The sequence below is a fragment of the Chenopodium quinoa genome, unplaced genomic scaffold, assembly GCF_001683475.1.
Source record: "Chenopodium quinoa cultivar QQ74 unplaced genomic scaffold, ASM168347v1, whole genome shotgun sequence".
NCBI classification, from domain to species: domain Eukaryota; kingdom Viridiplantae; phylum Streptophyta; class Magnoliopsida; order Caryophyllales; family Amaranthaceae; genus Chenopodium; species Chenopodium quinoa.
In genome coordinates this window covers 9,390,301-9,417,453 of record NW_018745024.1, presented here as the reverse complement: position 1 = coordinate 9,417,453, position 27,153 = coordinate 9,390,301, and the positions used below count along the sequence as shown (strand labels likewise).

Here is a 27,153-nt window from a genome sequence, read left to right as displayed (position 1 = left end):
TATTTATATGTGATTTTTATAATTTTTTCATTACGAAAATAAAGATATTTAACGATAAAATACTGCATATAAAACGATGATCTGATCTGAACTTATTTTTTTCTGAAATAAGTAAAAATAAGGTGAACTAAACATGACCTAAATTAGTTAATTATCCTTTTCTTATCCATGACTTAAGTATAACAATTTTACAGCTAAAAAATAACATTTTATTTTGTCCTTATTATCATATCCTTAATTGCATATCTTATCCTTCCTTTTTTATCCTTCTTTTCTGTATCCCTCATATTAAATGTTCTGTAAACTTCCCCAACATGATTACTTTATATATAGACCTAGTATTTTTTTTATGTTACTATTGATTTCTTTGCATCTAAAATCGTACGTATTTGTTTTAGCAAAAAAGAAAAGAAAAAACACTTGAATAAAATGGTCAGTTCAAAAGCTCAAATATATTTCTTAATTGCAACATTTTTTGTTGCATCAACTTGCAATAGAAATCCAATATTTGAAGGCCCCCCTTCAACAGTAACAATCTTTAATTATATAGGCAATGGAATTGATCTAACTTTACATTGCAAATCTGGTGACAATGATCTTGGTAAGCAAGTAGTTCATTATAAAGGTGCATGGTATTTTTCATTTCATAGAAATATTTGGGGAACAACTTTGTACTATTGTAGTTTCAAATGGGAAAATGAAGGGGTTAAATGGTTTGATATATATGTTGATGAAAGAGATGCTAGGGTATGTGGGTTTGCTTGTTGGTGGTACATTTATAATAATGAACCTTGCCTACTTAGGGATAAATTTAAGGATTGCTTCTCTTGGAAAAGTGATAAAGCTCTTCTTTCTTTAAACCCCTCATCGATGTAGTTTTAACATGGCTATTGTTTTGGCCTAGGGGCTAAATATCATATTGGGATTTTGGGACCTACATTATTTTTTATGTAAGCATGGAGCGTTTCTTATTTTACTTTATTTGAATGAAAGAATAATATTTCTTATATACTTCGGTCGTTTCTTTTTAGTTGACATGTTTGTCAATGCACATATTATACCGTTAATATCTTAAATTACCATAAAGCAAGAATTATAGATATAAATGAGAATGAAAAATTGGAATCTTTGAATAAAATCCTAAGTCTCTAACTCTTTAAACATAACAAGTTATGCTTCAAAAAAAATAGATTTAATAAAATTCTCATGGGTCAGCGGATATCCACCACCCATCACACAAGTCGGCCCATTACTAAACTCGAAGACTTGTTAGTTTTCTTGGGTCGGGTATCCGGACCATTAATTCCAAAAAAAAAAAATTTACTCGACTAAATTAAGTCAGGTCAACGGGTTGGTTATATATATATATATATATATATATATATATATATATATATATATATATATATATATATATATATATATATATATATATATATATATATATATATATATATATATATATATACTTTAATTGCAACAGTTTAACTTGTATACTATTCACATATCTAACTTAGACTAGTTTTGGGAATTTATAGATTAGGAAAAATATAGCAATATGGGATTTTGTTATACTCATCCCGATTTATACTTTCATAATACTCCCTCCGTCCTCGAGTGATAGCCACTTATGCCATTTTTGGGCATCCAAAATGTTAGTCACATTTGCTTTTTTCAGTACCATTAATATTATTTTTTTACCAAAAATTCCCTAACATTTGCAAAAATATTTGTGCAAATTTAACTTTCCAATTAAATTTTACTTTCCCATGTATTTTAATAACTTTATCTCTCTACTTTTTTTTTTGCATACTGTAGACACCCAAACGTGTCTCCCCAAAACCAAACCCGGTGATGAGTACCTTTCACGTCGAATCATAATCGAATGAAGCGAAAGTGTGGAAAGTCTAGTGTTGCGGATAGTTTTAATTTCTTTTCTCTTCTCTCTGTTTTTGAAAACTTACTTTAAGAAAACAGTCAATCCAGTTTGGTTGGTCCATGATATGGGTCCAATAGTAGTGTAGTTGGATGGGGCTTGACAAGAGCTTTCCAGCGATATATTATAAGCCCAATTCCGATGAATATTGAGGAAGTTATGGCCAATTTACTAAACTGGGCCCGGTTTGAGCCTTATATGCGGCCCAATGATCTTGAGGAGGGCCTAATATGATTTATCATTCCTAATGCAATTAGGAATGGTTTTAGTCTTCTAGATTTTTCTAGAAGGTTCTTTTCATTCCTAATTCAATTAGCATTGATAAATTGACTTTTGTTGACTTTTCAGAATTTTAATTAAAATCAAATAGCATTTTCGAGGAAATTATATGATTTTATCCTCTAGTACGGCAAACTTATTTGATTTTTGAAAACGCGTTAAAAACAGGCTTGGCGCCTGACTCCAAGCATTGGCGCCTGGAACCAGGCCTAGCGCCTGGCGCTAGTGTTGGTGCCTAGCGCCAGTTAGCCAGGGTTTGCGCCAGCTCTGTTTTTTATGCGTCAGACTCTGTTTTGTTTTTTTTATCCTTTTTGGCTGATTTTCTCTATAAATAACGTATTAAAAAAACTCCGTTTTCATTCACCAATTCTCATCATTCACGAATTCTCATCAACAATCAGTTTTAATTAATATTCACCTACAATCAGTTTTCATTGAATTAATTCTCTCATTCTCTAATTCTCTTCTTTAATCATTCATCTCTCTCTTTCTTTTTCTAAACTTTGCTTTTACATACAAAATTCCGCATTCATTAGATATAGAAACACCTAGCCATATTCGAAGTTGTCTTCGCCCTAGACGTGAAAGGTTTAATTTCTGAGGGTTTGGTCCCAAATCTCTCTTTCAATTATTTAATTTAATTGTTTTAATTATTATTTTCCTTGAAGTTACTAACGTGTGTATTTTGTTATTAGAAAGAGGTACGAGGCATCAAAGTAAGTACTTTAATGGTTTTTATTGATGTTATGATGTAGACATCATGTTTAAATTTTTATATTATGATATTCCTAGTATCTAGGGTAATTTTAATATTAAATATGATTGTTACGAACTTACGATGCCTTTTATTTTCTTCCTAATATTTATGATTGTTAGTATCATGTTAGGGCTAAAGATTTGATTTTTATTGCTTAGTGACATGCTAGGGTTTGTTATTAATCTTGTTAGTATCATGCCTAGGATCTTGCTATTATTATGCTTTAAAACATGATTATGATTATAATTGTTATAATTTATGATGATTATGAATATATTATTATTATTATTATTATTATTATTATTATTATTATTATTATTATGATTATAATTATTATTCATGATTGATTATTATTATGTTGCTTGATGTTTATTTTTATTGCTTGATCACGCCTTTTATGCATGTTTAAAGGGAATTTGTACTTGTAATCACGCTTAATAAGATAATTAATAATCTTGTTTAGGGTAAATTTGATTATAATTTCAAGTGATCGCCAATAATAGATTTGTTTGTGCATTAATATTCAACCAACATAGATAAACATGTTTAGGGTTAATCCTTTTGATTGTATGTTAATTAAGAAGCGCACATGAATACGATCAGAATAAAGTAAAGGCCTATTATTAGGGCAGATTCAATCTCTTTTAGGTTGGATTTGTACCTTCATCTCCGAACCCTTATTTGGTTCTAGACCTTATGGAGTTGACGATCTCTTGGATCGTTAAGGGGTGTAACCTTCATCCTATGAATGGTTTACAAGTTCCTAAAACTTGTTGGCGACTCTTTTGCTCTATCTTCTTCCCTTTTGGACACCACCGTAGTTTAGTGTATGATCACAATGGGGTTCAAGCTAGGGGTTTAACGCTTGAAATTATTCCCTACACATACCCAATGTAAATTTACTTTTTCAATGAACTTTCTTTAATTCTCCTTAATTCCCGTGATTTTTCTTCAAAAGTGACTATCAATCGAGGACGGAGGGAGTATCACATTTTTATAATTTTACACATTGGTAACTAAAAATATTAACGATTAAAATAACAAAGTGACAAGCGTGAAAAAGAAAATGTTGCAAGTATGATTAAAATTTAGAACGTATGATTAAAAAAAATTAGAACACATTTAAAATTTTGAACATATAAGTTAAAATCTAGAACAAATAATTTAAGATTTGAAACATGTGAAAAATAATTTAACAATATAACTTGTTTTGGTAAAAACAATGTGGAACAAAGAAGATCCTTGGTCTAATGGGTTGAAGACAAGGCTCGGTCCAAGAGTCTTTGGGTCGAGGATATCCTACATAGTAAAGCATAATAACTGATCTCAGGGGTTGTACAAGGAACGCCCCTTTCGATGCCTAACTCAATCTTTCTTAATATAAAGTGAATTAAATGCTATGCAAGAATGTAATTTTTTTTTAAGGTAAGAAGAAATAAACATTAGGAAGTCTACCTTACGAGAGGAATTCCTAATGTGATGCAAGAATGTAAATGCTTGAGATTAATATTGGATACCTGAAAATCATGTAATTTGAACTATTATACCAATGGGTAGTAAATAATATAATGCGTGCCCTTAGGACACATGTCCAATCCTAAGCACGTGGGCTCTTTTGGTGGATTTAGTATGACCTTTGGACTGATTTAGACCATGTACGTTAGAGCTGCTCAGCTCTGTTCGGCTCTACTGAAATTTGCTCAGCTCTGTTCTGCTAAAATCTACTATGCCGTGTGTGGAAGTCCTGCTCTGCTGTGCACTGCTTTGCTCTGTCCTACTCTGCCTACGGCTCAAAAGAACTGGATCTTACTTATATTGGACATGGACTTAAGCTTGTTGGACTTGTTGACCTAATTGAGAAATAATTCTTAAATGGATAGTCAGTATTTTGGCACATGAGTAGATGGTGATAAAGCTAGTTTGTTGTGAGAAATAAAATGTTGACACAACTATTTATAGTGTTACAAGTGTTCAATGAACCCAATACAATCTTTATGATTCACTAAAGATACAAATGAATTATATTGCTTTTTATTATAATTACAAAAGATAATATCAAACATACTTGCCTGATAATTATGTATAATATGATTATATACCAAAAAAATCAATATATCAAGAGATATAGTAGTAATATCTCTTAATATTATCTCTAATAGGTTGGTTCATGTTTCATAATCCTTAACACTTTTACAATATATGTTTGTTTATGAGAATTAAAGGAGAGGTATAGTGATTATGGGGAAGGGATATTAGAAATCCTACGTTTGTTTTTAGGGATAAAGATTAGCGTAGAGAGTTGAGAGGGATATGACAAGGATTTAGTAAGGTTAATTAGTAACTTTGTTACACCTTTTTCGTAATCTCTTATCCCTGACTCAACTATACCAAATATAGTATAATAATTTTACTATAAAAAAGTTACATTTTATTTTGTCCTTATCCTATCCAATAATAATTGCATATCTTGTTATACGTTTTTAAACTTTTTTTTTATCTATCTCATCTCATATCAAATGCTCCTAAGCTTTTCCAACATGAGTACTCAATATATAAACCTCACCTTGTTTTGATGTTCCTATTGAATTCTTGCATCTAAAATCATATTTATTTTAGTAAAAAAAACACAATGGTCAATTCAAAAGCTCAAATGTTGTTCTTAATTGCAACAATTTTTGTTGCATCAACTTGCAATGGAAAACCAATTTTTAAAGAGCCCACAACAACGGTATCCATCTTTAATTATATAGGCAATGGAATTGATCTAACTTTACATTGCAAATCCGGTGACGATGATCTTGGTGAGCAAGTGATTCATTATCAAGATTCATGGCATTTTTCATTTCATAGAAATATATGGGGAACAACTTTGTACTATTGTAGTTTTAGTTGGGAAAATGTGGGAATTAAGTGGTTTGATATATATGTTGATGAAAGAGATCTTAGGGTTTGTGGGTTTGTTTGTTGGTGGTACAGTTATAGTAATGAACCTTGCCTACTTAGGGATAAAAATCAGGAATGTTACCCTTGGAATAATGAAAAAGCTGTTCTTTCTTTAAGTCCCTCATCGATTTAGTTTTAATATTGCTATTGTTTTTGGCCTAGGGGTTAAATGTCATATTGGGGGCCTACATTATTTTTAACGTAAGCGTGGAGTATTTCTTATTACTTTGAATGAAATAATATTTCTTAATTGTCTTAATATTGCGATTATAGCTATATTAGGTCTTCCTTTATTAATTGGAATATGATACTTTCTGGGTTTATTATAATCATATGTTTCCATGGACGTAGTCTTTAAGGAGCATATCATAAATAGTGAACAAATATCTCGACATCTAATAATAATAATAATAATAATAATAATAATAATAGGTTACTCAAATTTTCTTTGGTGTTTAGAGAATCACAAGATCAATGGGTGATGAGAATCGATCACAGGTTCCTGGAATCGAGAGGGAAGATGTGACCACTTGAGTTATCCACCACTTTCTCTAAACACCTGTTTGTGACATAATTAATTCTTAGCTGTATAATTGTCTTTTCTTTTGTGTCAAATTGCCAATGTAACATAATGCAATTATTTAAAAGGAAATTAAAGATATCAAGAGATATGATATCTCTTGCATTGTTGGCATCATCATTGATAATATCATATCTTGTTATCTTTGCAAAGTATGGATATTACTCCCTCAATTTTTTTTTATTTGCATCACTTTTCTTATATGAATGTTTTGTTTTAAAATGCATCACTTCTATTTTTGGTAACTTTATATATATATATATTATCATTTCTCTCTCTTACTTTAAATCCCGCTCAAATTATTTTATCATTTTTCTCTCTTCTATGATCCTCATTTAAATAATAAAAATATTTATCCTACGTTTCTCACATACTATCTCTTTCATGGTCCTCATCTTACATCTACTATAATAATTTATTTACCCACTCACAATATAAAAAAATAGAGGAATGCCTTGTTCACACCACCTTAAAAAAAAATATTAAGTAAAAATAATTTCAGTTCTGTAAAAATAATTTCTGTTAAGTAAAATTATTTTTAGTTCATTAAAAATAATTTCAGTTCAATAAAAATAAGTTCAGTTCAATAAAATTCAGTTTTCTTAAAGAATAATTATAATTGAAAGTCAGTAAAAATAATTTCAGTTCAGCAAAATTAGTTTAAGCTCAGTAAAATTAATTTAAGTTCAATAAAAATAATTTAAATTAAGCAAATATAACTTTGTTTCAGTAAAAATAAATCCAGTTTAGCAAAATAAGGTGAAGTGAATGGAGCTGAAGTATGTTATTTCTTTGATAATATATCTTTACCCACTAATGTCCCCACTAATGCACGATCTGTGCACCAGGGTGTACCATGTGCATGGTGCACCCAGTTACATACAAAAAAGACGGAAAGAACATTTAGTTGTTTGAAAAAGAATATTAAGGTTTTTGAAAAATAACATGTTTATATTTGACAGAGAACATGCATTACAAAAGAACATGCATTAAAAAAAAAGGCCATGCATTACAAAAGAATAGGAAGACATTACAAAAAGAACATGATAAAAAACTTTATTAAAATTTCATGAAAAATTACAAAATTACACATTAACGGAAAAATCTTTACCAAAGATAATATTTCCTCAAAAATAGTTTTCTCTTCTACAAAAATTCAACTTTCCATGATAACTAGATGAATCCCGTGCGACACACGGTTTGTTTGAATTTTTTAAAATATATATTTTTTGTATTTATGTGCTAAAATTTATTGCATATTTAAATAAAATTTCTAATCTCAAAAGATAATATTTTGTATTTAATTAATTTAAACTTTTAAAATCTCATTCGTCAATTTTTCTTACGTGACATTTGAATTAATTAATTGTAAAATAAACTAATAGTCTCTTATTTAACTGGCTACAACTTAATTTATACTCCTACATGGCGCGCTAAGAAAATTAAAACCTACGTGACTCTCTAAAAATTCGGGGAAAACTCTCCTTTAAATAATTTAGTTTTCTCTCTTAAAATTATTTTCAATTAAAAATAATTCAAGATTTCATTTTCAAATTAAATTCAAAATTAATAATAACATATGTTAAAAGAACATAAGTTATAATGTAAAGAACATATCAAACATATATACATATATATATATCCATATAGATATGTTCTTTGTCAAACATTATATATATATATATATATATATATATATATATATATATATACACACACACACACACTTCATTTTTTGTAGGGATACAAAATACTTCATTTAAAAATAACTTTTACTCTATATGTGTTTAAAGTTTAAACAACTGCATTTGGAAAAATACTTATTCATCAATGTTAATATCATGATTACCAATTAACTGTTGGTTTAGTGGTTATTGGACTACACTTGGTAAGAAGGATCGTGTGATTGATCCTCAGAACAACAATTGTGAGTGGACTGGACCTTAACCACCCAAAATCGATTATCGAATTCGAACTATCCTAAGGGTGAGTCGGGTGGAACACTAAAAAAAACAAATGATAAAAAAAAACGGAGTATCGTGATAAGAGGCCGTTGGTTCGCACGAGGGAATCAGAATGGAATGAACAAATTAAAGGGAAAGATAAGGAATAGAATGAAAATCCCCCAATTTTGGGGTGGTGTTTGTTTTAAATAACAAAGGAATGGAATGAATGGAAGACCACCAGTCCAACCGCCACCGCATTGCTTCACTTCCCACCATTTCCAACCACCACCTAGCCACTCCACCACTCGCCTCATCTCCTCCACAACTCCCCTCCCTTCACTGCGCATCTCCCGCTCCTCGCCACCGCTAGGGTTATTGCCTGCCTTGACCTCCCCTCCCCCGAAAAAACCACCCCTAGCCCCGATCTCCCTCTCCCCCGAAACCGTCGCCTAGAGACTAAGGTTTCAAGGGTGGTGGGAGGGCTGGGCGGCGGTTTAACGGGGATAGGGAGGGGATTCTAGGGTTTTTCTGTGGTTGTGGGATGTTTTTGCGGGGGAGGGGAAGGCGGCGAGGATTGGGGGAGGGGCAGAGGTGGTCAGGGTAGGGGCGGCGGTGGTCAGATATGGAGGTGGGCTGGTTTTCCGGTGGTATTAGTACGTGTGAAGGTGGATAGGGAATAAGAATGGAAATACCTAGGGGGGTGGGGAATGAATTTAGAGGGATTTGGGGAATGAAGAGGGTAAAGAGTGGGAAAAATGGTATAACAAACAACAACAAAAAGAATGAAGACAGTTGATTCCCATTCTTTAATGATTAACCCCCACCAAGCGGCCCCTTAATATTTTTTTGTTTTCATATTATACCCGTTTTTACAGCCAAACCAAGTGCCCAAAAATAAGGAACACTAAAAAAAAAACCCCATAATTTTTTCATCACTCATAAACTTTTACAAAGGGGGAATTAAATATCCAAAAAACTTTTCGAACCCAACCACAAAATCAAACTTTCCCGCGAATTTCCATACGTGACCCCATCCTGCCACGTTGGCAATCCGTGTTACCCCCTTTCAACCAATCAAAACACACCAAACCGTTCTATATAAACCAAACTCATCTCTTATCTCTCTCAACAGTCCTCATTATTAACCCTGATTTCTCTCACTACAATACCACCACCGCAATTCTCTTCCACCGATCACTTTCTCTCTCCTAGGGTTCCGATCTCCGGTAGGTTTCCGGCAACAATATGAGCGGCAAAGAAGGCGGCGCATCCACCAAAGGCGGCCGAGGCAAGCCTAAGGCTTCTAAATCGGTTTCGAGGTCGTCGAAAGCTGGGCTTCAGTTTCCTGTTGGTAGGATCGCTAGGTTTTTGAAGGCTGGAAAGTATGCTGAGCGTGTCGGTGCTGGTGCTCCGGTTTATCTCTCCGCCGTTCTCGAGTATCTCGCTGCTGAGGTATTTCGTTTTCTCAATCCTCTATGTTTTTTTGGTTAACTGCTCAGATCGTGTTTTTTGAAAGTTTTTGAAAATGATTTGATGTTTTGAGTTTGCTGAAGTTTGTTGGATTGATGTTGATTAAGTTTTCTCGTTTTCTTTGGTTATTTTTTTTGGATTTGAGGAGTTTTGAACCTATAATTTCTCATGCTTTTGGTGCTGATCGATGTTCTGAATTTTCCGAATGATTTAATTTAATTCACAATTTTCCAGTTGATTTTGATTCATTTCAATCGATTTTGCTTCAAAACCTGCAAAATCGATGATTTCTTAATAGGTCAATTAAGCTTGATTAATCTGCAATTAATCATTCAATCAATTTAACTCTGCTGATTTTTCACTTCAATTGAATCAATTTTTACAAAAATTAGCGATTCTAGGGTTTGTTCTAACAAATTTCTGGTAAATTTGAAATTGATGCAGGTATTGGAGTTGGCCGGAAACGCCGCAAGAGACAACAAGAAATCTCGAATAGTACCGCGTCACATTCAACTAGCAGTTCGAAACGATGAAGAGTTGAGCAAGCTATTAGGGCAAGTAACAATCGCAAACGGCGGCGTTTTGCCAAACATTCATCAGACTCTTTTGCCTAAGAAGATTGGCGGTGGTAAAGGAGATAATACTCAATCTCAAGAGTTCTAGAATATTCTCGGATGTACTTAAAAACAAGGAAATTAAAGCTTAGTATAATTTCTTTTCTTTTTCTTTTTGGGGGATTTTACTGGGGGTTTTGGTTTTGGTTTTCTTCCCCTTTTTGTTTTTAGATATAGCAATCAATGGGGGTTATAATGTTTATGTAATGCAGTATTAGTTAGTTTATGGGATTTTAATTATCGGATTTGCTATTTTCTAATGGAGAATTGTGAATTTTCTGAATTTCGTCATTTGTAGTCGACTTTCTAAGTATTTTCTGCATTTATTCATCATTTTACTTCATAGAGTTTTCGTTCTTTTTGCCTGCATTTGAAAATCAAAACTAGTTGCTTTTGTTGAGTTTAGGCTGTCATCTTTAACCATTTGAACACTAGTGTTTTAGGGGGGTGGCTGGAAAGTTGGATACTCTGCATTAGTATTTGATGTCGTATTAATTAAATTGATGATAATTATTTTTTAAACTGATTTAAACATTGTTTTTGAAGAGCAATTTGTTAATTGGATCAATCAAACAAACGTTGATTTGAGTATGTTGTAAGTGCGTTGTAGAAGATATACTTGTATGTAGTAGTATGATATAGTGACAAGAAAATGCTATGTGGAATTTGTCTACTTGGTATAATTTACTCAATAATTACAGCATAATAACAATTGAATGATGAGTTCTTAACTACATTATCAACTAGAGGATAACTACATTATCAACTAGAGGATCTAAATATGCCATTGGGTTAGACCATTGTTAGGCATAGTAGGTTCACTAGGTTGTATGTGTTGGATCATGAGTTGCCTTTATTTGGGATAATCACGACCAAGTTTGGCATTCTAAGATAAAACATGTTAAAATTTTGCTTAGTCATGCAAGCACGTCATAGTCATGGCAAATGGACTTAGATAACCTTTTGAAATTTTTGACATATTATGGCATGTAGCTTGTGGGTTAGGCCTAGCTAATCCTAAAGCATATGGCCTTGGTATGAGGCCAGGGGTTATTCGAATCAATTTTAATGAATTTTTAGCTTTTTAAAGCCATTCTGAAAAAATTATGCTCCAGCACTCTGTATATTGGAGTACAATCCTAAGGCAGTTAAAAATTACACCGATTAAATATTGATTTTATTTTGTATTTTGAAATTAATACGGAGTACCATATCAGTTTATACATTCATTATTTATTTTATAACCTTGTTGAATATCTTTATTTTTGGAACACCTTTTACTAATTGTGCAATCAAACTAAATTGTTTACTTTTAAATGCAACACTTTTTATTACATGTTTGTCAATGCATTATTTCAATCTTTACTACAAGTATAATTTAATATTACTCCGTAATATGTAGTAAAAATTACTTTGTATATGAATTATATATTAATAAAATACAAACTGACAGGAATCTAATAAGATTTTAGTTTTTCTTGACTATAAATTATCAAATCTAGTAAAATAGAGTACAATATATAAATAGTGTAAAAGTCAAAATATTGATTGTCAAAGAAATACATAGAAGAAATATATACAAAGTAAATAAAAACAAATACTTGTATGTGTTAACAGAGTATCTTATTATTAAATTGGTATGTCCATAAAATTTTTTCAAATTATTTTTATTTTCATTGGTAAAATTGAAAATTGAATTTGAATACTAGTAGAATTGTACTTTTACCCAAACTTAGTTCAAATCGCATATTACTGATATACATAGTCAAATTGACAAATTGTCATACTATTCATAGAATTATTAGATTAGACTGTTCACTAATTTTTCCGATTTATGAACTTGACTCACAGACAGAGATCTGCCAGAAATCTCCAGTAAACTTTAACATCAGTAACTTACAACAATACAAAAGTCCTTGAACTACAAGTCTTCCCTTATTCGAGTCTTCAATCTTGAATAACCAAATTTTCTCTCTCCTCCCCATCAATGGCGGTTCAGTGGGCTCTAGTCTGCCATGGCATAATCACAACCTTAGTAATAGTCTCCTTTTTATGTGGGCAATGGCCAATTTTTCAGGGTACTTTCATCGAACGCATTCACAATTTCATCACTTTTGGCGCCTACGATTACTTCCTGTAAATCTTCTCTTCTATATCTTATTAATTTCAATTTTATTTCATGAGTTTTGAAAATTAACCCTTCTAATTAATTTGTTTGGATTTTTTAGGAGATTTGTGGGATGGGTTTGTGGAGATCGAGGTATGAATGCAGTTCTATCAGTCGAGTACTACTGTTGCTATCGTTCTAACCCTACTTTGCAGGTAATTTTGTTATTTTTGATTTTTAGAGAGATTTTAATCTATGTTTTGTATAACTTAATGTTATTGTGGATTTGTTTTTCTTGAATTTTGATTGGTATATTGATGTTTTGGGGTTTGTAAGAGCTGAAAATGGGGATTAATTAAGGGCAATTTTTGGGGTGAATCATGCTCACTTCTTTGAGTTGAGTTGGGTCAATTGTTCATTGTTCTAATGTTCTGTATCAGTAGGATTGGTAGTTTAATTTTGTTCTTTGAAAGTGTTTTGATCGTTGCCTTTCATTGATTATCTTTGGGGTATAAATATACAATTACAAGATATAGTCAAGCTTGCTGATTAGCTATAAACTAGGCTACAAATTAGGCTACAAACTAGGCTATAAAATATACATTAATCAAATCAGTTATATACAAAGTCAACCTAGAATATATCTAACACTCCCCCGCAGTCGTAGCGGGAGACTCACAGACGCTAAGACTGACACGGAAGTCATCAAAAAGAACCCAGGGAAGTCCCTTTGTAAAAATATCTGCAATCTGATATCGAGAGGGAACATGTAAAACTCGTACCTCGCCTTTAACGACTTTCTCCCGAACAAAATGAATGTCCATCTCAATGTGTTTCGTGCGTTGAAGCTGCACTGGATTTCCAGATAGGTAGATGGCACTCACATTGTCACAATACACAATAGTTGCTGTATGAATAGGAAAATAAAGCTCTAGCAACAAATTTCTGATCCAGCAAGAATCAGATACCACATTAGCAACCCCGCGATACTCCGGCTCTGCACTAGACTTAGACAATGTAGGTTGCCGTTTAGAGGACCAAGAAATCAAATTATCCCCTAAATAAACACAATAACCAGAAGTAGAGCGCGTGGTGTCGGGGCATCCCCCCAATCCGCATCAGTATAAGCAACAAGTTTATTAATAGAGGACTTGTATAGATGCAAACCAAAAGACAAAGTACCCTGTAAGTAGCGTATAATACGCTTCTAAGGCTCCCATGTGCGCATTGCGCGGATCATGCATATGAAGGCAGACTCCTGCAAGACTCTGAACTGCATAAGATATCAGGTCTAGTAAAAGTCAGATACTATAGAGCACCTGCAAGACTCCTGTACTTAGTAGGATCCTCATATGGAGCATCATGAGAAGCACTAAGCTTGAGTTTGGTGTCAACTGGTGTCGGACAAGGGCTACAGTTTGACATGCCTGCTTTTTCAATAATAGAAGAAGCATACTGTTTATGAGACAAGAACATACCATTAGCATCACGAGTTACAGCAATGCCCAAAAAGAAACTCAAAGGACCTAAATCCTTCATTGCAAATTCGGAGCCCAAAAGATCCATAATATGTGTCTGTAGACGATCAGAGGATGCTGTAAGAATGATATCATCAACATATAACAGAATATAAGCAGTATCAGTGCCCTGTCTCAAGATAAACAGAGAAGTATCAGATTTACTGTTAGTAAATCCAATAGAGGTGACAAAATCTGCAAACCGCTAGACCATAGAGAGATCCCCGTAATAAGCAAACATGATCTTGTCACGAAAACCCATGGGTTGATACATATAAACTGTTTCATTGAGCTTACCATGAAGAAAAGCATTCTTGACATCCAAGTGATGGATCGGCCAAGAGTGAGAAATAGCAATGCTTAGAACAGTACGAATAGTATCCGGTTTGACAACCGGACTGAAAGTCTCATCACAATCAATACCCTGCTGCTGAGTCTTGCCATCAGCCACAAGACGATCCTTATATCGCTCAAAAGAACCATCAGAATTTCGTTTATGACAAAATATCCACATAGAACGAATAACATTCACATTAGAGGGCCGAGGAACCAAATCCCATGTATGATTATCAATAAGAGCATTATATTCTTCCAACATTGCTTTTTCCAATTAGGGTCACGGATAGCACTAACCGGGTCCTTTGGTATAGGAGATATAGTGGTAGTGGTCATCGTGTTTAGGTTGGAAAAATATTTCGGGTTAGGTTTTACAATGCCATTTTTTGCTCGGGTAGTCATAGGATGGGTTTGGGTTGGTGGATGGCCGGAAATGTGAGTGGTGGGGGCGGGGCTGATGTGGACAGTGGGGTCGGTTGAGTTACTGTCAGTCAGGGGTATGAGAAATCCTCACTTCGTGAGGAAGTGAGGATTGGGCTGTCGAAAAAGAAAGGCTGAAGGGTTGGAGTGTGTTGGGTGGATTGCTGGGAGCCCACAGATGGAGATGCGACATGCGACAGTGGGCTGTGGGTTGGAGCGGGAGGAAGTCCCAGTAGAGGGAGGCCCAGGTGAAGGAGCATGATGCTGCTCTTGAGGAGGAGTAGACTGGGCCGTGAAAGGAGAAGTGACGGGTTGAGTGGTGCGTAAATGGGCTAGGTGATTTAATGGATTGTAATCCAAAAAATCATAATCATCAATTTTCGGTTTGTGATATTTTGAGAACGAAAATTCGTTTTCAATAAATTTCACATGCCTACTAATGATGATTTTGCCATTTGATAAATCATAGCACTTCGAACCACGATGATTTGGCGCGGGGCCAAGATAGACACAAGGGGTGGACCGTTCTTGCAATTTGTTTATAGTAGGGGAAGGGAAGAGAGGAAAACATAGGCAACCAAAGACTCGTAAAGCCGAATAACTAGGATCACGTTGGTATAAAACTTGAGTAGGAGATTTATAACCTAAGACTTTGGTTGGTAATATGTTTAGGAGATAGGTAGCCATGGCTAGAGCATGATGCCAAAAAGAATGAGGCAAAGAAGCATGAGCAAGAAGGGTCCGAATAATATTATTTATTGATTTTATGTGGCGTTCGGCTTTTCCATTTTGTTGAGAGGTGTGAGGACAAGAAAGACGATAGAGCATGCCATGATTTTCATTTTTTTTTAAGAGTACCATTAACATACTCGGTGCCATTATCACATTGGAAAGTCTTAATGTTACGTTCAAATTGAGTTTGGACTATCTTATGAAAAGATTGAAAAAGATGTTTAACTTGAGATTTCTTTGCAATAGGATAAGTCCATAAAAATTTGCTGTAGTCATCAAGAAACAATAGATAATAACAATGACTAGAAGAACTGAAAATGGGGGAAGTCCATAGATCACTATGAATTATATCAAATGGAAAAACGGTGTGCGACATAGAATCATAAAAAGGAAGTTTAACGTGTTTCCCTAAAGGACACGAAGAACAAAAAGAAGTACAAGCCTTATTACATTCAATAAATTTTTGATTACTTAAAGATCTAAGAACAACATCGCCGGGGTGTCCTAACCGATTATGCCAAAGATGATCGGAAAAAATTGCAGAAAAATTTGAATGTGAAACTGATGAGTTGGCTTGACTGGGTGGAAAGATGGGATAAAGGTCACCGGTACTGTCACATCTCATTAGGTGGGCTCCCATCTGTAAATCAGTCACAGAAAAGCCATAAGGGTCAAAGGAAATAGAAACCATATTGTCTGTTGTGAATTTACGGACGGATATCAAGCTCTTTATTATTTTAGGAGGATGTAAAACATGGTTTAAGGTAAATGGAGGGTACGGGGAGGGCAAAGTAGCACTACCATGACCAATAATTGGAACTAAATCACCACTACCAACAACAATGTTATGATTTTTAATGCTCGAATTGACATAGGTAGAGAGAATATCTTGATCGGCCGTCATATGAGATGTGGCGCCAGTGTCCATATAATAATTTGGATCCGGACGGTTGAGATCGGTAAGCATTTGCAAAGCAGCTTCAATGTGAGTAGGAGTGGGATTTGGACCATTTTCATGAGCACTGTACGCTTGAGGTGGTGGGCCAAGAATCCCAGGCCCAGTCGGCCTTGAACCAGTATAGGAGACAACAGTCCGTGGGGCCCAATTCTGTGTTGGGAACGGACAAGGTGGAGTGGGCCACTGGCCCATCCATGGAGGCCACATATACGGTCCTTGCTGAAACCAGGGCTGCCCATTATTTGGGCCTGATTGCTGGGCTGGGCCTGAAGGGCGCCCTTTGTTAGAGGGCTTAGAAGAATATTTTTTTTTGGTTTTTGTTTTTGGTGGTCGACCGAGTTGAGTTCCCAGATGACTCGGCCTGCTGCTGACTTCCGGTGGAGATGAGAGCTGTCGGCCGGCGACTGGACCCACCCCCCTTGGCGAGACGGTTCTTGATGGTGCGCTCGGCTAACTTAAGGCGAGAACGGTAACTTTCGAAAGAGCGAAGAGGTTCTTGATTTTGGATAAAATCCACCGCTCCGGCATAAGCTTCTGGAAGACCGGCTGTCAGTTTGAGGATGAGACGGGTATCGGAAATCGGAGCATCAACATCTGCAAGACGATCGGCAAGGGATTTGATGTGATTACAATAGCCGTCAATGTCAGAGAAGTTCTCGAAATCAAGGTCAGCAAGTTCTTGTTCGAGATGAGAAGCCCGTGACGCTTTGTTGTCTTGGAACATGGACTTGAGGCGTGTCCAAGCACCATGGACAGTGTCATCTTTGAGTAAGATGGCAGTGAGAAGAGATGGAGAAATAGAACCAGAAATCCAGTTAAGGACCGCGGCATCTAATCGTTTCCAATAAGCAGGGTCTGCCTTCTTGGAAGTTTCATATGCAGCGAGTTCGGTTGGTTCCGTAGGAGGAATGATATGTGAGGTGAGATCATGAACTCGACACAGCACTTTAAAAAGTGCAGCCCAAGAGTGGTATAATCTATGATTGGATTCCAAGGTAATTGGTATAAGAGACTTTACGTTTGTGAGCGTAAAGGCGGGATGAAATTTTGGAGTTTCAGCCATGGATAGGTTGCAGCGGAAGGAAGAATAATTTGAGGAAGAAGAAGGAGATTATGGGCCGTGTGAGAGGGATAGAGGATGCGAGGATCGGAACCCTTAAACTGATACCATGAAAGTGTTTTGATCGTTGCCTTTCATTGATTATCTTTGGGGTATAAATATACAATTACAAGATATAATCAAGCTTGCTGATTAGCTATAAACTAGGCTATAAAATATACTTTAACCAAATCAGTTATATACAAAGTCAACCTAGAATATATTGCCATATATTCTGACATTCCTTTTATTGAATGTCTTGGCTATAAATCTTGTTTGATCAATATGATCAATTTCAAAGTGAAGAGAACTGAGAATTCTTATCGTAGGAGAATCGAATGCGGGTTGCCAATTTGCCTGTTCTTTTGTATAGTTCCTTTTGTTGTTGGTTAATGAAATTGAAGGGATGAAGTTACTTTAGTATTCGTCAAAGCTTTTACCTCCCCAGGAAAAAAGATGCTCGGTGATTGGGGTTTGGAAACTAGGAAGTATTCTGTGTATGATGCTGTTTGATAATTTTAGATGTGCACCAACTTTGTTAACTTCAGGGATTTCATGCTAAAGTGTACGCAGAAAGTTGGAGTTATAGTTTTATTTGAGCAATATTTCACTTTTGAATTTGTGAAGAATGAGTTAGTAGATTTAAGGGTGGATGTTTTTACTCTGAAGCTGTCCTTTAAGCTCATTATTGAGATGATTGAAGTTAGTTATTGAGGGAGTATGATTCATAACGGAACTCAAATCATAAGTATATGTTGATGTATACAATGTCTAATTAATGATCGATGTTGGAACTTCAATGTTACGAGGTAGAAGAACTTGAATGCTTTATAATTGAGTTTGAAGTTGAAAAGCTTAAAGTGCTTGGTCCTTATTCTTGAGGGTTCTTTAGCTAAAAGAGCAGTTTCTAACATCATCAACTCATCATGGGTACACCGGAATTGGGTTTCTATTTTCCTGTCATGATCTTTAAGTCATATTAATTTAAGGCCTTCATATATATGGGATGAACCTGACGCTTATTTAGAAGAGGATTTACAATAATGAGATAACCTACCACTTACTTCTTAGAATGCGGTTAGAATTAAGTTTCGACGGAGGGGGAGAATGTTATGGATTGCCAGTAAGTAGTTTGAACTTTGAAGATTAAGGTCTTTGGCTTGACTTTAACCAATTTAAATTTCCATTTTTTTTGTTCACTTTTTCTTGCATCAACCCTTTTTCTCTCGCTCTTTACTCTGCCATCTATTTACTTTCATTTTTACTCTCTTCTTCCACTACCTATATACAATTTTTATTCAATTAGTAGTTTAGTACTCTTAACATCCATGCCAAAGCCAACTAATATTATCTTTGTGGGATGGAGCGAGTAAGTTCTCTTGACCTCATGATCGAACTTGGATAGAAGTATCCTACATGCCTTGGCCTAATCTTTATTAAAAAGTTGTTCTAACTATTCTTTCCATCTAATCTTAAGACTCTTAATTCTCTTATCCTGAACAACTGCTATGAAATATCTTTAAAACATTTCATCACAGAAAGATCTGTAGTCTTCGTTATCTTGTTTATATCCTTTTTTTCTTCCTTTGAAAGTAATTTATAAAATACAAAGTAAAATTAATATACGTTTTTGCTTTGAATATCAAAAACGCTTCCTTTCCCTTTAATTTTGCATCTTTATAATCATACTTCCCATCTTTAAGTACCATTCTTGTATTTCCTCAAACCCTTCCTTTACCCTGTCATTTGACCATGAAGTTGAGGCCATGTAATTGTGTGTCGGTACAGTTCCCCTGGATTCTGTAGAAGCTTCTTTGTATCCTTAAATATAGTTGTACTTTTGTCCACTTGGAACATGGACCTTCTGACCTTAACCTTTTGTACTACGTATATGTTATTGATTAATTATCCTTTTTGGTTGTTTGTTTGGTTTGAGTTCTTATTCTTCTTAGACTGACTTTAATGTCTATAGCTATTGTCTCAGTGTGTATATCTTTTTTATTTTTTTTTATTTTTTATTTTTATTGGTAAGAAAGGTAAGGATTATATTGCATTCCATCAAATTTTGTACAGCAAAGAAATCAATTTGGATGAACCTTTGGGAAAAACCAAATTTTCTAAAAATATAAAATACTGCCTTGGCTAAACAAAGCCTGAAATAAACTGTTACAGCCCAATTATAGAAGGGGACTATCAAACCACACCATAGCTAGAACTCTGCGCTTTACATCATTTTTTGTATAGAATTCTGGAATTCGATATCTCTATATCTGGTAGATCATAGCCAGAGCATTGGTAATAATGGTGTTTCTGTTGTATTTAGAATCCCCCTGTCTTCTTTTTTACCCTCACTGCACTATTCAGACTGTTGTGCTTAGAACCATTCCCAAGCCATTGAGATAGCTAGTCACAACATTTCCTGCTATTTATGCAGTTAAAAAATAGATGATCGTGTGTTTCAATCTCCACACCCTAGAGTAACCAAGCACTAACAGATGCAAACCCATATCCTTGTATCCTATCTTCATTCTTCAATACATGTTTGGTAGCCATTCATGTCATAAAACTATGCTTAGGGATAGCTATCCTCTCCAGACATAGATTCCCAGACGTACATTTGGCTAGCAAGCCTCAAATCTTCATTACGTATGATCTTACAGTTGGTCAACTGCATCTTTCAAGGATATGAGCATCTGAAAGCACAATATGATAAATTGTATAAAAGAATTAAGAGCTCAAATGGTAAAGTCGAGGACTTTTAAAGTAAACAAAGGAAATTCTGGAAGTAATTTGGAAATTCTGATCTTTTATAAGGTGTGGCTACTGCTAATTGTTGGATCTTGACCATCATATTGTCATGGTCTCTCAGACTTATATGTTAAGATGTCATCAATTGATCACATAGATTGATAGATGATTCTTTTGGCTTTAGTTTACCTGCCTAAATTGTGACATAGGATAGACTAATTCTGTAATGCTGCTGTTGCCTTCCCCTAATGAGCACTGCAGCTATCTTACCTATCTCAACTTTGAGTTAAACTTTTCATCTTCGGTAGTTCATAACCCTTAGTATCTGTTTAATACCTCTGCTGATACATTCCAATCTTTCCTGAGACTTTGATTGGCATGTAAGATACTGTTACTTCGCTTACATGATAATTGCTATTGCTTATTATGGTTTCAAAAACCATACTGTTATATATCATGCATAGAATTGACTACCGCTTTGAGATGACTTAAACAAGAAGCTATTTAGGTTAAGAAGAATTCATAATGTATTTCCTTGTGAATTTTGAAACTTGTTGAGTTTGGTTGATGAATATGATGATTACAGAGTGCACAAGTGTTCTGTGATCTTCTTACTTTTATACTCTCCTACACTATGTAAAATGCGTTAAAAATACTCGAAATCTTTAATCATGAAAATTCTTTCCTTTTTTTCAAGTACATATATGCATATATGTTTATAGTTTCACAGTGATTTGTTTGAGCTCTATCTCATAAAGTAAATAACGAGGATGACATAATTGTGTTTTCAGCCAAGAACATGCTCCTTTTTTTTAAGTAGAAGCAATTCTTTTTTATTTTTTTTATATATTTTTTTTAAATTGGGCTATATCAGGGCCTATGGCGAGATTCATATTATTAGATTTTTCCTTAAGACTTAACTGATCAATAGTTAAATACATTTGTGACTTAGCTAGGGTTATTGAAAACCTATTTACGGGAATTCATTCAAAAGGTAGTGTGAGGTATGTTTTGATGTGGATAGAGTATGTATGACTGGAGTAACTTACCAAGGGCCTAAAGTATTCTTTGAATATACTTGATTGTGAGGATGATGGTATGGTGTTAACTCTCTTAGAAATAAGGCTGGGAAGCAATGTTGTAAGTGTAAGACTTGGGAAAAATATTAAGTATATAGGCTATCGTTGTATTTTCAGTTTAATGGCGCTGAATGCTGATAGCTAACATGTGTGGAGCAATTTATCAAGAGGGATGAAGTCTTGTTGAGATATTAATGAGATCTATCTTCTCATATTTTATACTGTCTCTGTGTTGGTGCATTCGCTGTGTTTAACATGTATTGTTTGTATAACTTGGAGACAGAGTCTATCCCTAATAATTGATTTTGTGCCAATTTTTTTTACAGTGATTTATTTGTTTTTTTGCAGATTTTTTACCTTGCAATACTTTCAACAACATACTACTTTATTGTGACATCTTCGTTTGTTTACATCCCTAATTATTATTTGGGTGAAATTCATAGGTAATATACCACCTGAAAATAATATACATAAAGGATGATACTTATCTATGATACTTTTTTAACATAATTTCTTTTGATTTGTCATCTATATTATATGTTTTTGCAGGTATATAAGCATATTGGCTGTCAGTGTAGGTGTTGTATTATTCTTGTTAACCAGCTTTTCAGATCCTGGAACTGTGACTGAGAAGAATGTATCCCAGTATATCTCTGCGTATCCCTATGATGATGTCATATATTCAGAAAAAGAATGTTCAACTTGCAAAATTTGGAAGTGAGTTACACCACTTTATCTTCTAGATGTTTTATCGTGGAGCTTGTGCTCATTGTATATTGACAAGATCTCTGGTTGGTTTAGACCTGCAAGATCCAAGCACTGCAGTGTGTGCGATCGCTGTGTGGCACGCTTTGATCATCACTGTGGATGGATGGTTTGTAAATCTTATACACTTTTCTTTTTTAAAAGTTCGTAGTGTTCAATTCTATTGACCAGAGTTGTTTTTCTGACCTGCAGAATAACTGTATTGGAGAAAGAAACACTAGGTACTTCATGGCTTTTCTTTGTTGGTGAGTATTTGTATGGGCAGTATGTGGTTTCTGTACTGTGGAATTTATGATCTAACTTATGCTGATATTACGCGGAGTAGTGGGTATATCTGTATATATTTCCTTAACCATAATCAACAAAGCTGGCGAAGCAGAGTATGTGAACAATTTATAAGTCAAAGTGCTGCAAGTAAAAAGAAACAAAAGAAGTATATAATTTGATAATCTATTAATTTTGAACTTTGACACATGCCCATATAACAACAATACTCTGTGCTTGGATTTGGCTGTAGAATCTGGCCCTCTGTCTTCCATCATATTGGGGCTTTGGGGTCTATTTGGAGCTATGTAAATGATGTGATTATATGATAGTATTTAATTTACAATGCTTGGTCGAAATAGAAGTTGGAAGAGGAATTACTATATGTAGTATGGCGGTATTACTCTTCTATTGCTTTAAAAATACAATTTCACTTTTGAACCTTGGGAAGGTGAAGCAAAAATGTCGTGCAAGCTCCAGTTTAACATGTGTTGTGCTCTTGCAGGCATTTCTTTCTTTGCCTATATGGAGCCATTGCTATAATTTTTATTCTGGCTAGTCGGTTGAAGGAAATGAGGATAATTCATATTCTGACAGGTTGATATTGTTGATACCTTGCAATTGCACGCTAACCTGTCCATTTAGCATATTGTTTGAAATACCTTTTTTCCCTTGTGATCTGCAGTCTACTATGGTGTTGAAAATTCAATCCGAGGGTTAGCTCCTCATCTTGCACAGGTAAATTGGTTAAATTAGGTTAAGAAGCATGACATACTTTGATGATTTACCAATATAAAAGTAGTTTAGTGTAGGCCTTTTGTTTCTAAAGACCATAGATACCTGTGAAAAATGAGTGTCGAACCTCCAGATTTACGCAGTTAAACATTTGTTACTGGGTAAAGTCTTACTTGTTTCACCTTGGAATAGTTAAACTCTAATCAATTTTGTCACGCAATGAAATAAGGATGAATACATAGATTAGAGAATGAAGAATAAAAAGTTAGAATACAAGATGATGTCAATGGGTAAAAGGAACTACCCTGTTCTGCTGGTTATGGATGTATTGAGATGTTTTGTTTTTTTATTTTTTTGGTTGGAAGAATGAATCTTGATGACTTTCCGGCTTCCTGGGTCATTCAGGAGAGGATTGGATGGTTTATTAAGAATTGAACATACAAACAATATAGAAGCTAAATGTCTAATTGTACTATCAGGATTCCATTGATTTAGTACCTGAGGAAGCCTAATATTGAATTTCTGAAACCTTTGGGGCTCAAAAGGTCTCATATACTGTGACCATTGAGCTTTAAAAACTGAATCAGATCTCCACCATGTTTTCTTTTTAAGGAGTACAATTTGGCATTTACACTTTTAACCTAACTGTTTCGATCTATTTTGATGTCCGTGTTCACTTCCATGCTTACATGTAGTGACGTAGTGTGTGTTGAACTTCCTGTCTATGCACTCAGATAGTCAGATTTTTTTTTTTTTTTTTGAAAGAAGATAGTCAGATTACTGATTCTTTCTATTCTTCTCTGTCCTTAAACAGTGGTTGTTGAGCTCCTATAACACTCAAATACTTCTGATGGTGTTTCTTGCCATTGTCTCTTTGCTAATGGCTGCTTTCTTCGGCTACCATGCAAAACTGTGTTTTACAAATACCACTACAAATGAGGTATGTCCGCTGTCCATTGATTAATACTATGTAATGAATACTTGAAAATTAAGGTTTGGGACCGTATGATGCTTCTTTCAGGGTTCAAGATTTTTAGTTTAGTTTCTGAATTGGTAATTCAAGTTGTATGCCTTAAATAATAGATTTTTTTAGGGGGATGGGCGGTATGAAATTATTTTCACTGGTTCTTATGGTTGATCAAAGTCCTTGGGCATAAAAAAAATGTCAGATGAATAGTGCTGTAGTAGTAGTAGTAGCTAAAGGAACGAGCTACATACTAGCATCATGCACTCATGTAAGGCTTAGGGTACTGAGTTTTAATTTTTCTCATGGAATGCTATGCAAGTTCTCCATAACTTAGACTTCTCTGTCCTGCTTATATGCCTATAAGTAATTATTTGCCGTAGTTCCTAAAACTCTAGGTGCGCTTGATAAAGGAAAATAAATGGCTTATAAAGGGTAGTGGCTGCTGGAGAAACACAACCAGAAGTCCTCTTCTCTAAACTCATCCCCAAACTAAAAAAAAAAAAAAAAAAATCAACTAAAAAGGGAATAAAAGAGAAGATCCAGAAGCTCTTATATAATTCTTTTGGTTCTGTTTTGTGCAACCAGACATACAAGTGGCAGGATCATATAAGCCTGCAGAGGAAGATAAATGAAGCAAAAGTCGGTGCCGCGGCCCTGAAGGCAAGTATTAGTGGGCTTAACTCTGAAAGCAAGCCTCCTGAGAGCAAATGGAAATCCTATTTCAGAAGGTCGCCTTTGAGAGATGCAGAGGCAGTGGTAACGAAAAATATTTATGACAAAGGAGTTGTTCATAATCTTTGTGAGATTGTCTTCCCCTATTCTACAAGATCCTCATTCGTGCAAGCTAAAGAAAAGTCTGGTTAGAGGAAGATATTTACATTGTTGTATAATTTATAGCAGTTTTGGAATTTGATATGCGCTTCAGGGCTTCAACGTGGGATGTAGTTTAAAGGACGGGAAAGGGTTGGGAGCTTAGCGATGCTCATTTGAGTCATGTCCTTGTGCGTATACATTTATCGTTATAGGAGTTAGTTTGTTTGGACATGTGGTGATACTTTTGGACCACAATGTATTAGCTAGTCTGTTATAGGACCTATACGTTTATTCTTTGCCGATAAGGCGTGTAAATTTATGTTGAAGAAGAGCAAAAATAGGGAATGTTGGATTAGTGTTTATCTTTGCTTACTATGACCTATGTAACGTTTAGATATTACAGAGTAGAATTTACACACTTACGAAAGTTTAGTACTCTTAAATTCTTTTGCTGATGAAGTGATGATATACATGTACTATCTTTGTTTTCTTTTACTAGTATATTCTTTTGCTGATTTATATTTGTACTCTCTCCATTTTCTTCTAAATTCTTTTGCAGATATACATGTACTAAACTTCGAATCCACCTCTTAGACTCCAAAAATTTTATTAACTTATTTATTTAATTTAATTAATATTTTTAATATTTGAAAAATTACACTTAAAACGGCTTCAAATGTGATTAGCCAAACCAAGCCACAAATTACTTAGATTCACCCACATTTTAGAGTTAATCAACTTATTTATCCTTTAAGGCTTTGGCTCTCTTACTCCCTTCCAACTTTCCAAGTTCTAATACCAAAAACCCGTCAAAAAAAAAAAACAAAAAAAAAAGGTTTCAATACCAATCAATTTCCACCGGCAACTAACACTGCCACCTCGAGCCAACTAGCACGTAGCACTGTATTTAAATATAGACTGCAAAATAATATAAATAAAAGGTTTTGCGTTCAAAGTGTTATTCACAATTCGGATTTTTCACCATATACCACTAAGTTAAAGCTTAATTCACCATATACCATAGAAAACTTTCTAATACACCATATAACCTTCAGTTTTACGAAAATGTCATAACTTGCTCTTTCCGTTAACTCAGTTAGTCATTAACGTCAATTGTGCCACATGCCAGCTTATAATTGGTTCTTATTAATATTCTTTATTTAATTAACTAACTTTAGAGAAATTATTTAAATTTTTTTTTAAAAAAAACACCACCACCTTAGCCACCGCCGGCACCAGCCTAGCCCTGACCCTACCCCCAGCTGGCCGGCGATCGTCCCCCCTCCCCGCCGGTGAAATTTCCGACCCCAGCCACCTTTCCCTCCGGAATTCCCAGCCACCACCTGCGAGTTCCCCTATCCCTCTCAAATTCCCAAGCACCACCTACGAATTCCCCTTTCCCTCCTGAAATCTCCAGCCACCACCTTCGCGCGGCAGCCTAAATCCACTCCCACACGTCGCCGCCGCCCAACTTGCCGAAAACCACCACCCCGAAACCCTAAAACACCAAAATCAAAACCCTAGATTATTTTGGTTTTAGGATTTCGACATACGTGGTGGTTTAGTTTGGGGTGGAAATGGCAACAATAGGGGCGAAATTGATTCATCGGCGCGGGGGAGGGTGGTTTGGGCGCTGACCGGTGGTTAGCGAAGGGTTCTTCGAGGGAGATGGGTTGTTTCGCGATCGGTGGTTCGATTGTTCTTCTAGGATTTCGCCGGTGGTTCAAGAGAAAGGGAGTACGGCGGCCCGACGGGGGTATTCTCGTCGAATTTCAGGTCAGTGCGGGGGTTGTGGTTGGAATTCGGCGCAAGCGCAAGGGTTATGGTCGAGTTTTTCGCCGACCGGTGGTGGCTGGCTGGGTGGAGGGACGTGGGTGGCTGGAGGGACGGTGGTGGATGGCTGGAGGGACGTGGGTGGCTGGGTTTTTTTCCTTTTCTTTTTTTATTTTATTTTTTTTAATTAAAATTATATAATTAAAGTAATTTAAAAGGGAACCAATCATATGTTGCCACGTGGCCTTATTAGCCTTAATGACTAACGGTGTTAACGTCCGTTAGTCATTAATGGCATGTTGTGACATTTTAGTT

At 35.0% G+C, this 27,153-nt stretch overlaps 2 protein-coding genes across 3 annotated transcripts; both read left to right on the top strand.

Moving 5' to 3' along the window:
* Positions 1 to 9,554: 9,554 nt before the first annotated feature.
* On the top strand, positions 9,555 to 10,816 carry LOC110708556 (histone H2AX-like). Its single transcript, XM_021886721.1, has 2 exons — positions 9,555 to 9,893; positions 10,356 to 10,816. Exons 1-2 carry the CDS (start codon positions 9,687 to 9,689, stop codon positions 10,572 to 10,574), a joined length of 426 nt encoding a protein of 141 aa, XP_021742413.1. The 5' UTR covers positions 9,555 to 9,686; the 3' UTR covers positions 10,575 to 10,816.
* A 1,523-nt stretch (positions 10,817 to 12,339) lies between these two features.
* LOC110708555 (probable protein S-acyltransferase 17) lies at positions 12,340 to 25,904 on the top strand. 2 transcript variants are annotated; one of them, XM_021886720.1, is made up of 10 exons: positions 12,340 to 12,661; positions 12,754 to 12,847; positions 21,870 to 21,964; positions 22,071 to 22,238; positions 22,323 to 22,395; positions 22,479 to 22,507; positions 23,056 to 23,147; positions 23,236 to 23,288; positions 24,100 to 24,225; positions 24,838 to 25,904. In XM_021886720.1, exons 1-10 carry the CDS (start codon positions 12,513 to 12,515, stop codon positions 25,114 to 25,116), a joined length of 1,158 nt encoding a protein of 385 aa, XP_021742412.1. In that variant the 5' UTR covers positions 12,340 to 12,512; the 3' UTR covers positions 25,117 to 25,904. The 2 variants fall into 2 exon arrangements, with proteins under 2 accessions (XP_021742412.1, XP_021742411.1); XM_021886719.1 differs by having other exon boundaries at positions 22,479 to 22,531.
* Positions 25,905 to 27,153: the final 1,249 nt, after the last annotated feature.